The sequence below is a fragment of the Taudactylus pleione genome, unplaced genomic scaffold (assembly GCF_031769625.1).
Source record: "Taudactylus pleione unplaced genomic scaffold, aTauple2 ptg000004l, whole genome shotgun sequence".
Taxonomy (NCBI): domain Eukaryota; kingdom Metazoa; phylum Chordata; class Amphibia; order Anura; family Myobatrachidae; genus Taudactylus; species Taudactylus pleione.
Window position 1 is genome coordinate 5,479,408 of NW_028284407.1, and position 12,468 is coordinate 5,491,875.

General features: G+C 43.8%; 1 protein-coding gene across 2 annotated transcripts in view; it reads right to left on the bottom strand.

Moving 5' to 3' along the window:
• The window catches only part of LOC148543364 (dynein axonemal heavy chain 11-like), a 361,950-nt gene that overhangs the window by 239,770 nt on the left and 109,712 nt on the right, over window positions 1-12,468 (bottom strand). For both annotated transcript variants that reach the window (XM_088472011.1, XM_088472001.1), the window contains exon 18: window positions 284-407. In XM_088472011.1, coding sequence (XP_088328137.1) covers window positions 284-407 — 124 coding nt within the window. The remainder of the gene's footprint in view (window positions 1-283; window positions 408-12,468) is intronic.

The following is a 12,468-nucleotide window of genomic DNA, read 5'->3' on the forward strand; positions in this document are numbered from 1 at the left end:
GGATTCCTAGCTTATCCGCCGGCTTTGTGCATGCATGACCTCAGGTCACACATATGCAGAAGCCGGCCATGGGGGTGGTTAGTAATGCTGCTCCTGAAGTAGCAGTGCTAGCAATCTCTGCACTGAAGCAGCTGTATCGGCACTGGAGTAATGCTGAATTGCTCCGGTGATAAGTATCGGATACTTCATCATCGGAAATTATTCGGCCCACGATGATGAATAGACCCCAATGTCATTTTAGCAGAATATTTAGGAGAATATTGTATGAAGATATTTACTATACCTGATGCCAGCAGGTCATTGACTAGAACAAGGAATCGTTCATCAGGAATCTGAGCATCTGTGTGCAGGAACACTGTCCCAATATTCTTTATACCCACTTTAAAGTACAATGTAGCGATGTCACTCTGCATAAAGAGACCAAGTATAAAGATTAGTATAACAAATGTTACAAAAAAACATGCCATAGACCATAGACATAAAGTTGGAGGGCTGACACACCCTTGTCTCTGGATGCTGCATATAGGACACAAATGTGCACTATTTCCATTAATCCATATCCAACATAAGATTCAATTTTAGGAAAATAAGTATTCATAGTTATAGTGTCACTGGCAGAATCTGCAAGTAAAATTCCAAACATACCTCCCAACCAGGGGCGTATTAAGAGAGGAGGGTGCCCATGTTCACTCCCTGTCCGGGGCCTCTCTCTCCGGCTGCTGCCAGTAAACTGACAGCAGCATTAGACTCCGGGCACTAGAGTGTGCCTGGAGTCTATTGCGGATGTGCAGTACACCGGGAAAATAGAGCGGCAGTCATTTTCCCGGTGATTTCTTACTACACATGTGCAGCTTTTTTTTAAAAAGCTGCATTTTGGGGCAGGAAAATGCGTTAGGTCCAGCAAGGATCATCACCCCAACTTTTCTATACTACATATTGGAGGAACCTTAAAGGACTATTGCACAAACCTAATCATATGGAGCCTTAAAGGACCAGTACACTGGGAGTAAGCCTGCGTACTACTATTTGGGACATTATCACATATGAACACTGTATCTTTTGGGGACCCAGACTATTACCGGATGATCAACATCTAAAAGGGACATCCCTCTATCGGTGATTATTACCATCTATATACAGCGGACTGTCCTATGCTGTTTATTTTGGCCTCCCAAGTGTTTTTCCTTCAGGAGCTGTGCATACTCAAGCAAAGTATGGACTAAAAGTTGTGGATGAGATCAGTGTCCTTTCTACTGAACAGAAATTAATTTTCTGTGTTTTTAATTCTTTGGCACAATCATTTATGTATATGAATAACTTGTATATATTTGATTTCTAGACGATTGCTATACCTTGTTTTCAAATTTTTTATGTTCTAACAGTTCTAGTGCTACTTTTTGTTTATTGTGTATATGTATTGGTAGGGAGAGACTATCCCGCTTTTAGTAGCTGCTTGGACAACATACTCATATCAGCGCCTGTGTAGCATCAGTTGGTGCTTTTTTCTGTTTTGCTCATTCCTCAGGAAGCTCAAACAGTGCATGTTTTCTAGGTCTCTCCACAGAATATCATCTCCACATGTAGATCTTGTAAAATGTGTCAGCTAGTAATGAATACACCTGTGCACCAACTAGGAAAATTGGAAACCATGCACTGTTAGTGCTCCCTGAGGAATGAGTTTTGTTAAACACTGCCCTACATTATCACTCTGGGCACACTGTATGCAGCAGTTCCTCTCCTTGTAGCCCCACCCACCTGCCCAGACCTAAACATCCCGCTACAAATAAACTTCTCCAGAACGCAGTGCAGTTCTGCTCTGTTGCTTCAGCTGTAGTCAAAGGATGGGGGATCCCTGAGAAAGGGGAATCTAGGACACATACCCCCTATACACCCCCTTAATCCAGCTCCGCTCCCAACTGTCTTGTTTTAGGCAGGACAGTCCCAATTTGAGGGTACTGGGCCACTGTCCCGATTGAGACGGCTTTGTTCCGGAGGTGCCTAACGGAGCAGCAGAGAACAGATGTCATACGCACCTGTCAGGAAGGTTGGAGGCTAAGAAGCAGTCTAATGCTTTAAAGGCACCAGCATGGCTGGACTAGACATCTGGAACTTCTGACAAATGCCAGAAGGGCCAATGGCCTGATGGGCTGGTCCAGCCTGAAAGCCTGGCAAAGCAGCTCTGCCTTCCGGCACTCTGCGGGGCTGGCATGCAGAGAGACCTGGCATGCCATGAGGCCACGTCCCTGTGATGCCCCGTGAGGAGTGGCCATGCTCATTTTTCATGGCGTGCACACACAGAGGGATGCTGGGGACAAATTACAGCCCCAGTCTGCCACTGGACACCAGTCACACCCCGCAAGACTTAGTACATACACCCCTTTATTATATAGAACATGGTGCAAACTTCAACAGATCCATAAATAAATAAAACAAAATTAAAAAAAACAAAATAAAAAAAAAAATCTTCAGTATGAAATATGACATTTTATTGAACTTCAAAATGTTATTTCATGAAGGATTTCATGAAGCACAAATTTATCTTTGGAGGATGAATATATTTTTTATCAATTGGTCAGCCAAATTTCTTTATACTGATTATGCATCTCATTAAAGTTTGACTATATTCAGGTGGAAGGCACAAGTTTGCACAGTGTCAAAATTATGTTGCAACTTTACGGGGTCTATTCATCAATACATTTTCACCTACCTTTGTATAAATTAAGTATTGGGGCCATTCATCCTAAAGAAAATGCAGGAGATATCACCATTCAGATACCTCCGCCACTGCCTGGCTCCTTTCGCTGGACGTCGGGACTTTGCGTGCCCGCGTGAACCCTAGTTTAGGCAGACGCACTAGCACTGCTGCGTCAGACTCGGCAGTGCTAATTTCCACTGTTACAGAAGTAGCAGTGAAAGGATTTGTGGAGATGGGATCTAGTTATGATCTCAGTGGTCGGGATGCGGGCGCTCAGAATCCCTACTGCTTACATCCCGACAGTAGGTATTGTGGTTAGGGGGAAGGTTAGGCGTTAAGCTGCATACACACACAACGATTTTGTTACCAACGATTTTATGAACGATTTTCTGTCAGATTATCTGTCAGATTTTTTAAAGTGTAATGAACAATTTTTTTGAACTACAAACGATTTTTGCATATTCCCTTAATGAAAATCGTTCAGTTGGCATGAACGATAATCGTTCATCGTTTGACTCAGAAAGTGAACGATTTTGTTAAACGATATAGTTTAACGATAATCGTTCAAAAAATCGTTGTGTGTGTATGCAGCTTTAGGGTTAGGCACTAGGGGGAGGGTTATGTTTAAACAGAATGTTTATGCCCCTTTGTGCAGATAGATTTAGGGGGTCATTCAGACCCGGTCGTTAGCGCCGATGCGCCCGGACCGGGTCGATGGCCCCCCACAGAGCATGCGCACGACGGCGCCGGCGCCGTCGTGCGCATGCATGAGACCCGCTACGACCGACAGCGCCGGTCGTAGCAGGTCTCGATCCAAAGGGGGCGAGCTGTCGATGTTGATTGACAGCTCACCCCGTTTGGAAGGTGGGCCGGGGGGTGGCAGCCCAAACGGAGGCGTTCCCATGGGAACGCCTACCGTTTGGGGGTGGCCCCACTGACATCACTAGTGATGTCAGTGGAGAGCTTCCGGCTCTGACAGAGCCAGAAGCTCTCCGGGGCTTACGACAACGGAGACCCTACCCTAGGGTCTCGTCGTAAGCCCCGATGGTCGCGATGGTCTCTGACCATCGTGACCATCACCGGAGCGGTTGTTAGAGCTGTGGGTGTTAACCCACAGCCTAACGATCGCAACAGAGGCGGGCGGTCAGGATGCAAGTGGCCGCCCAGTTTCTGAGCGACCGCTTGCATCCTCCGACCGCCTCTGAATGAGGCCCTTAGATCTGGAAGGGGGGAAGGCCATAACTCTAGAGCGTTATTACTTCTGATTGGACATTAGAGCCAACACAATGCTTCCCCCCTCCTGTGTATATGCAAAGTGGCATCAAGAAAGTGTCTCCTGTTACTTGGCAGCAAGAACATAACAAGAAAATGTGCAGCCTCAGTCATTACATAACACATGATACAAGCATACTTGCATATAAATCAAAGCATTTGTCTATAAATCAAAACATACATTAAGTACATATTGTTATAAAACCACTGTGATTTCCACATCAACAAATGCGTGGCAACAGTTTGTCAATTTGCAAAAGAGAAAATCGTTGTCAGCCGCAATTTGTAAATTAATCAAAGTTACCGTTTAAAACGTTAAGTTGGGAACCATGGTAACGGTGGCATCTTTTCCATCAGCTAAAGGAGACCTTCGCGGCAATTAAGGATGAGTTAAGACATTTGTTTATTTGTTTTCTGTAATTGTGGCACTGCTTATTCTGCAATGACCTGCAGGCTGTTTTGAAAAGCAATATTTCCAAATGGATAATTAGGAAACCAATTACAGTACGCTGAGGCATTATTTACACAGGGGAAGACTCGTTGCCGCCACTTTAATTGTGTTGAAGTGCTGGAAATGGCATTGTTTGTGCAGTAGATAATGACGAGAAAGCGCGGTCACCTGTTTGTTGCTAGGGAAGCTTGCAAAACATTATTTAGCAAGACCATAGGCTGATGCAAATCTTTTCCCCATCAGCGCATTATTATACGTCACTAGTTAGAATTTTTTATGGAAAACATTATATATGTCGGTCATAAGAACAGTGACCTGGCTAAGGGTTTAGTTCATAGCCCCAGACTTTCTGAAAAACCAACACCTTTGAGAACAATCTCTGCTCTGGACTATTGACAGGCAGGAGCTGCCCATCACACATGCGGCTCTACAGCTCTTCATCTGTACCCCATAGCTCCTTCCTGCTTTATGTCCACTCAGTACTACTTTCCTCTGTTTGGTGCCCATTCAGTACTTTCCTCAGCTTCATGCCCATTCAGTACTTTTCTCTGTTTTATACCCATTCAGTAGTTTCCTCAGCTTCATGCCCATTCAGTACTTTTCTCTGCTTTATACCTATTCAGTACTTTTCTATGCTTTATGCCCATTCAGTACTTTTCTCTGCTTTATACCTATTCAGTACTTTTCTCTGCTTTATGCCCATTCAGTACTTTTCTCTGCTTTATGCCCATTCACTACTTTTCTGTTTTATACCTATTCAGTACTTTTCTCTATTTTATGCCCATTTAGTACTTTTCTCTGCTTTATACCCATTCAGTACTTTTCTCTGCTTTATACCCATTCAGTACTTTTCTCTGTTTTATGCCCATTCAGTACTTTTCTCTGCTTTACACCCATTCAGTACTTTTCTCTGAATTATACCCATTCAGTACTTTCCTCTGCTTTGTGCCCATTCAGTACTTACCTCTGCTTTATACCCATTTGGTACTTTCCTCTGCTTTATACTAGGGATGTGCAGGCTCGGTTCTACTCGGTTCCGTTCGGTTCTTTTTACCGAATCTTATTGGCTATCCAAAACTCGTGACAGCTGAAACCCAATAAGATCCGGTAAAAAGAACCGAACGGAACCGAGTAGAACCGAGCCTGCACATCCCTACTTTATACCCATTCAGTACTTTCCTCTGCTTTCTGCCCATTCAGTACTTTCCTCTGTTTTATACCTATTCAGTACTTTTCTCTATTTTATGCCCATTTAGTACTTTTCTCTGCTTTATGCCCATTCAGTACTTTTCTCTGCTTTATACCCTTTCAGTACTTTCCTCTGCTTTCTGCCCATTCAGTACTTTTCTCTGCTTTATAGCCATTCAGTACTTTCCTCTGTTTTATGCCCATTCAGCACTTTTCTCTGCTTTATACTAGGGGTGAGCGGGTTCGGATTTCTGAAATCCGAACCCCCCCGAGCCCCCCCGATCCGAGTCCGATCCGAATCAGGCTCGACTTTTCCCGCCTGACTCGGATCTGAAATCGAGGCAAAACGTCATCATCCCGCCTTCCGAGTCTCGCGGGTTTTGGATCCTATATAAGGTACCCGCGTCGGCGCCATTTTCTCACTCGGCTGTGGACAGTGAAGAGGGAGGGTGGGAGTTAGGGCTGTGTAGTGTAGTGTAGTGTAGTGTAGTGCTGCTGTTGTCCACTACTTCAAAGTCCATAGGGGCTGGCTGTGTTGTGCTGTGCTGCTGTTGTTAATAGGGGCTGTGTCCACTACTTCAAAGTCCATAGGGGCTGGCTGGACTGTGTTGTGCAGTCAGTTCTCCATAGGGGCTGTGTCCACTCCAAAGTCCTGTGCAGTGTCCCAGTCCTAAAGGAGTGCTGTAGTGTTGTCCAGGGGGTGCTCTGTCCATCAGGGGTGCTCCCCCCAAGTGCTAAAAAAATAATATATTTTCTGTGTTTGTGAATTGTGTGCGCAGTAGCCGCACGTGCATCAACAAAGTAGTGCCAAGCGTGCGCCTGTGTCATAAGTAAAGGGCCGGCTGGCTTGACCATTAAAGGGTGCTGTAACCCCCGAAAGTACACTCCAGTCCAAACCAAAAAAAAATTATTTTCTGTGTTTGTGAATTGTGTGCGCAGTAGCCGCACGTGCATCAACAAAGTAGTGCCAAGCGTGCGCCTGTGTCATAAGTAAAGGGCCGGCTGGCTTGACCGTTAAGGGTGCTGTAACCCCCGAAAGTACACTCCAGTCCAAACCAAAAAAAAAATTATTTTCTGTGTTTGTGAATTGTGTGCGCAGTAGCCGCACGTGCATCAACAAAGTAGTGCCAAGCGTGCGCCTATGTCATAAGTAAAGGGCCGGCTGGCTTGACCGTTAAGGGTGCTGTAACCCCCGAAAGTACACTCCAGTCCAAACCAAAAAAAAAATTATTTTCTGTGTTTGTGAATTGTGTGCGCAGTAGCCGCACATGCATCAACAAAGTAGTGCCAAGCGTGCGCCTGTGTCATAAGTAAAGGGCCGGCTGGCTTGACCGTTAAGGGTGCTGTAACCCCCGAAAGTACACTCCAGTCCAAACCTAAAAAAAAATTATTTTCTGTGTTTGTGAATTGTGTGCGCAGTAGCCGCACGTGCATCAACAAAGTAGTGCCAAGCGTGCGCCTGTGTCATAAGTAAAGGGCCGGCTGGCTTGACCGTTAAAGGGTGCTGTAACCCCCGAAAGTACACTCCAGTCCAAACCAAAAAAAAATTATTTTCTGTGTTTGTGAATTGTGTGCGCAGTAGCCGCACGTGCATCAACAAAGTAGTGCCAAGCGTGCGCCTGTGTCATAAGTAAAGGGCCGGCTGGCTTGACCGTTAAGGGTGCTGTAACCCCCGAAAGTACACTCCAGTCCAAACCTAAAAAAAAATTATTTTCTGTGTTTGTGAATTGTGTGCGCAGTAGCCGCACGTGCATCAACAAAGTAGTGCCAAGCGTGCGCCTGTGTCATAAGTAAAGGGCCGGCTGGCTTGACCGTTAAAGGGTGCTGTAACCCCCGAAAGTACACTCCAGTCCAAACCAAAAAAAAATTATTTTCTGTGTTTGTGAATTGTGTGCGCAGTAGCCGCACGTGCATCAACAAAGTAGTGCCAAGCGTGCGCCTGTGTCATAAGTAAAGGGCCGGCTGGCTTGACCGTTAAGGGTGCTGTAACCCCCGAAAGTACACTCCAGTCCAAACCAAAAAAAAAATTATTTTCTGTGTTTGTGAATTGTGTGCACTGTGGCTGCACGTGCATCAACAAAGGAGCAGCGCCAAGCGTGCGCCTGTGTCCCATAAGTAAAGAGCCGGCTGGCTCATTTCTTAAAGGGTGGTGTAACCCACAAAGTGCACTACTCTCCAGCAAAAATAAAATAATATTTTCTGTGTTTGTGTGCGCTTTAGCCGCACGTATATATATCAATATAACATAAATGGAGGACCAAACTTTCTCCGATAAAAATAAAATAGGGAAAGATCAAGAACCTCTTCCTCCTAGTGCTGTTGCTGCTGCTGGGAGTTGTTCATCATCCCAGAGAGGAAGTAGGAACATCACTACTTTTACTAAACAATTGACCCTCCAACAGTCCCTAGCGATGAGGATGAAGTACGACAGCAGTCATCCTGAAGCAAAACGTTTAACTGAGGCCTTGACTGCTATGTTGGTGTTAGACGTGCGTCCGGTATCCGACATTAGTGCAGTGGGATTTAGACAATTGATGGAGGTAGTGTGTCCTCGGTTCCAAATCCCGTCTAGATTCCACCTGCATCCTCAAAGCAGCAGCGACAAGCGTGCGTCTGTCTGTTAAAGGGTGGTGACACCCTCAAAGTGTTCTACACAAACAATTAAAATATTGTTCTTTTTTTTTCGGTCTTTGTGAAATGTGTGGGCTGTAGCCTCACCTGCATCCTTAAAGCAGCAGCGACAAGCGTGCGTCTGTCTGTTAAAGGGTGGTGTAACTCTCAAAGTGTTCCAAAAAATAAAAAACTATTTTTTTAATGTGTTTGTGACTTGTGTGCGATGTAGCCACACTTGCATCCTCAAAGCAGCAGCGACAAGCGTGCGTCTGTCTGTTAAAGGGTGGTGACACCCTCAAAGTGTGCTACACAAACAATTAAAATATTGTTCTTTTTTTTTTGGTCTTTGTGAAATGTGTGGGCTGTAGCCACACCTGCATCCTTAAAGCAGCAGCGACAAGCGTGCGTCTGTCTGTTAAAGGGTGGTGACACCCTCAAAGTGTGCTACACAAACAATTAAAATATTGTTCTTTTTTCTGTCTTTGTGAATTGTGTGGGCTGTAGCCGCACCTGCATCCTTAAAGCAGCAGCGACAAGCGTGCGTCTGTCTGTTAAAGGGTGGTGACACCCTCAAAGTGTGCTACACAAACAATTAAAATATTGTTCTTTTTTTTTTGGTCTTTGTGAAATGTGTGGGCTGTAGCCGCACCTGCATCCTTAAAGCAGCAGCGACAAGCGTGCGTCTGTCTGTTAAAGGGTGGTGACACCCTCAAAGTGTTCTACACAAACAATTAAAATATTGTTCTTTTTTTTTCGGTCTTTGTGAAATGTGTGGGCTGTAGCCGCACCTGCATCCTTAAAGCAGCAGCGACAAGCGTGCGTCTGTCTGTTAAAGGGTGGTGTAACTCTCAAAGTGTTCCAAAAAATAAAAAACTATTTTTTTAATGTGTTTGTGACTTGTGTGCGATGTAGCCACACTTGCATCCTCAAAGCAGCAGCGACAAGCGTGCGTCTGTCTGTTAAAGGGTGGTGACACCCTCAAAGTGTGCTACAGAAACAATTAAAATATTGTTCTTTTTTTTTCTGTCTATGTGAATTGTGTGGGCTGTAGCCGCACCTGCATCCTTAAAGCAGCAGCGACAAGCGTGCGTCTGTCTGTTAAAGGGTGATGACACCTCAAAGTGTTCTACACAAACAATTAAAATATTGTTCTTTTTTTTTTCGGTCTTTGTGAAATGTGTGGGCTGTAGCCGCACCTGCATCCTTAAAGCAGCAGCGACAAGCGTGCGTCTGTCTGTTAAAGGGTGGTGACACCTCAAAGTGTTCTACACAAACAATTAAAATATTCTTCTTTTTTCTGTCTTTGTGAATTGTGTGGGCTGTAGCCGCACTTGCATCCTCAAAGCAGCAGCGACAAGCGTGCCTCTGTCTGTTAAAGGGTGGTGTAACCCTCAAAGTGTGCTCCACAAACAATAAAAATATTCTTTTTTTTTTTCTGTCTTTGTGAATTGTGTGGGCTGTAGCCGCACTTGAATCCTCAAAGCAGCAGCGACAAGCGTGCGTCTGTCTGTTAAAGGATTACATCGGTGACAGCATCCAAGTAGGCATGTCAGACAGTCTGTACCTGTACTGGCAGGAAAAAGAAGCAATTTGGAGGTCCCTGTACAAACTGGCTCTATTTTACCTGAGTTGCCCCCCCTCCAGTGTGTACTCCGAAAGAGTGTTTAGTGCAGCCGGGAACCTTGTCAGCGAAAGGCGTAGGAGGTTGCTTCCACAAAATGTGGAGAAGATGATGTTCATAAAATGAATTATCAACTCTTCCAGGGAGACCAGCCTCCAGAACGTACAGAGGGACCTGTGGTTCCAGCAGGGATGAATTAATACTCTGTGAGGATGAGGATGTACACACTGAAGAGGGTGAGGAATCGGTGGATGAGGAGGATGAGGATGACATCTTGCCTCCGTAGAGCCAGTTTGTGCAGGGACACATTAATTGCCAGCTTGTTTTGTGGGGGCCCAAACGAACCAATCATTTCAGCCACAGTTGTGTGGCAGACCCTGGCGCTGAAATGATTGATTTGTTAAAGTGTGCATGTCCTGTTTATACAACATAAGGGTGGGTGGGAGGGCCCAAGGACAATTCCATCTTGCACTTCTTTTTTTTCTTTGCATTATGTACAGTTTGGGGCCTAGTTTTTCTAACTGCCATCCTGTCTGCCACTGCAGTGTCACTCCTAGATGGGTCACGTGTTTGTGCCGCCCACTCGTGTCGCTTAGCATAGTCATCCAGCTACCTCGGTGCAACCTTTTGGACATGAAAACACTATTGTGAGGTGTGAGGTGTTCAGAATAGACTGGAAATGAGTGGAAATTAAGGTTATTGAGGTTAATAATAGCATAGGAGCAGAGAAACCAACAAATTCTGTGATTTTAGCTGTTTTTATGCTTTTTTAAAAAAAAATACAGATCCAAAACACAAAACCCAGAACCCAAAACACGGAAGGGTGGTTTTGGCAAAACCAATCCAGATCCAAAACACGAAGAAAGATCCAGATCCAAAACCAAAACACAAAACACGAAAAGTGGCCGGTGCACACCCCTACTTTATACCCATTCAGTACTTTTCTCTGCTTTATACCCATTCTGTATTTTTCTGTTTTATGCCCATTCAGTACTTTTCTCTGCTTTATGCCCATGCAGTACTTTTCTGTTTTATGCCCATTCAGAACTTTCCTCTGCTTTATACCCATTCAGTGTTTTTCTCTGCATTATAACCATTCAGTACTTTTCTGTTTTATGCCCATTCAGTACTTTTCTCTGTTTTATACCCATTCTGTACTTTTCTGTTTTATGCCCATTCAATACTTTTCTCTGCTTTATACCCATTCAGTACTTTTCTCTGTTTTATACCCATTCAGTACTTTCCTGTGCTTTATACCCATTCAGTACTTTTCTGTTTTATGCCCATTCAGTACTTTTCTCTTCTTTATGCCCATTAAGTACTTTTCTGTTTTATGCCCATTCAGAACTTTCCTCTGCTTTATACCCATTCAGTACTTTTCTCTGCATTATAACCATTCAGTACTTTTCTCTGTTTTATGCCCATTCAGAACTTTTCTCTGCTTTTGCTCATTCAGTACTTTTCTCTGTTTTATACCCATTCTGTACTTTTCTCTGTTTTATGCCCATTCAGTACTTTTCTCTATTTTATGCCCATTCAGTACTTTCCTCTGCTTTTTGCCCATTCAGTACTTTTCTCTGTTTTATACCCATTCAGTACTTTCCTCTGTTTTATGCCCATTCAGTACGTTTCTCTGCTTTAGACCCATTCAGTACTTTCCTCTGCTTTATACCCATTCAGTACCTTTCTCTTCTTTATACCCACTTAGTACTTTCCTCTGTTTTTTGCCCATTCAGCACTTTTATCTGCTTTATACCCATTCAGTACTTTCCTCTGTTTTATACCTATTCAGTACTTTTCTCTGTTTTATGTCCATTCAGTACTTTTCTCTGTTTTATGCCCATTCAGAACTTTCCTCTGCTTTATACCCATTCAGTACTTTTCTCTGCATTATACGCATTCAGTACTTTTCTCTGCTTTATACCCATTCAGTACTTTTCTCTGTTTTATGCCCATTCAGTATTTTACTCTGCTTTATATCCATTCAGTACTTTTCTCTGTTTTATGCCCATTCAGTACTTTTCTCTGCTTTATACACATTCGGTACTTTTCTCTGCATTATACCCATTCAGTACTTTCCTCTGCTTTCTGCCCACTCAGTACTTACCTCTGCTTTATACCCATTTGGTACTTTCCTCTGCTTTATACCCATTCATTACTTTCCTCTGCTTTCTGCCCATTCAGTACTTTCCTCTGTTTTATGCCCATTCAGTACTTTTCTCTGCTTTATACCCATTCAGTACTTTTCTCTGTTTTATACCTATTCAGTACTTTTCTCTATTTTATGCCCATTTAGTACTTTTCTCTGCTTTATGCCCATTCAGTACTTTTCTCTGCTTTACCCATTCAGTACTTTTCTCTGCTTTATGCCCATTCAGTACTTTTCTGTTTTATGGCCATTCAGAACTTTCCTCTGCTTTATACCCATTCAGTACTTTTCTCTGCATTATACCCATTCAGTACTTTTCCCTGCTTTATACCCATTCAGTACCTTTCTCTGTTTATGCCCATTCAGTATTTTCCTCTGCTTTATATCCATTCTATACTTTTCTCTGTTTTATGCCCATTCAGTACTTTTCTCTGCTTTATGCCCATTCAGCTCTTTCCTCTGTTTTATACCCATTCAGT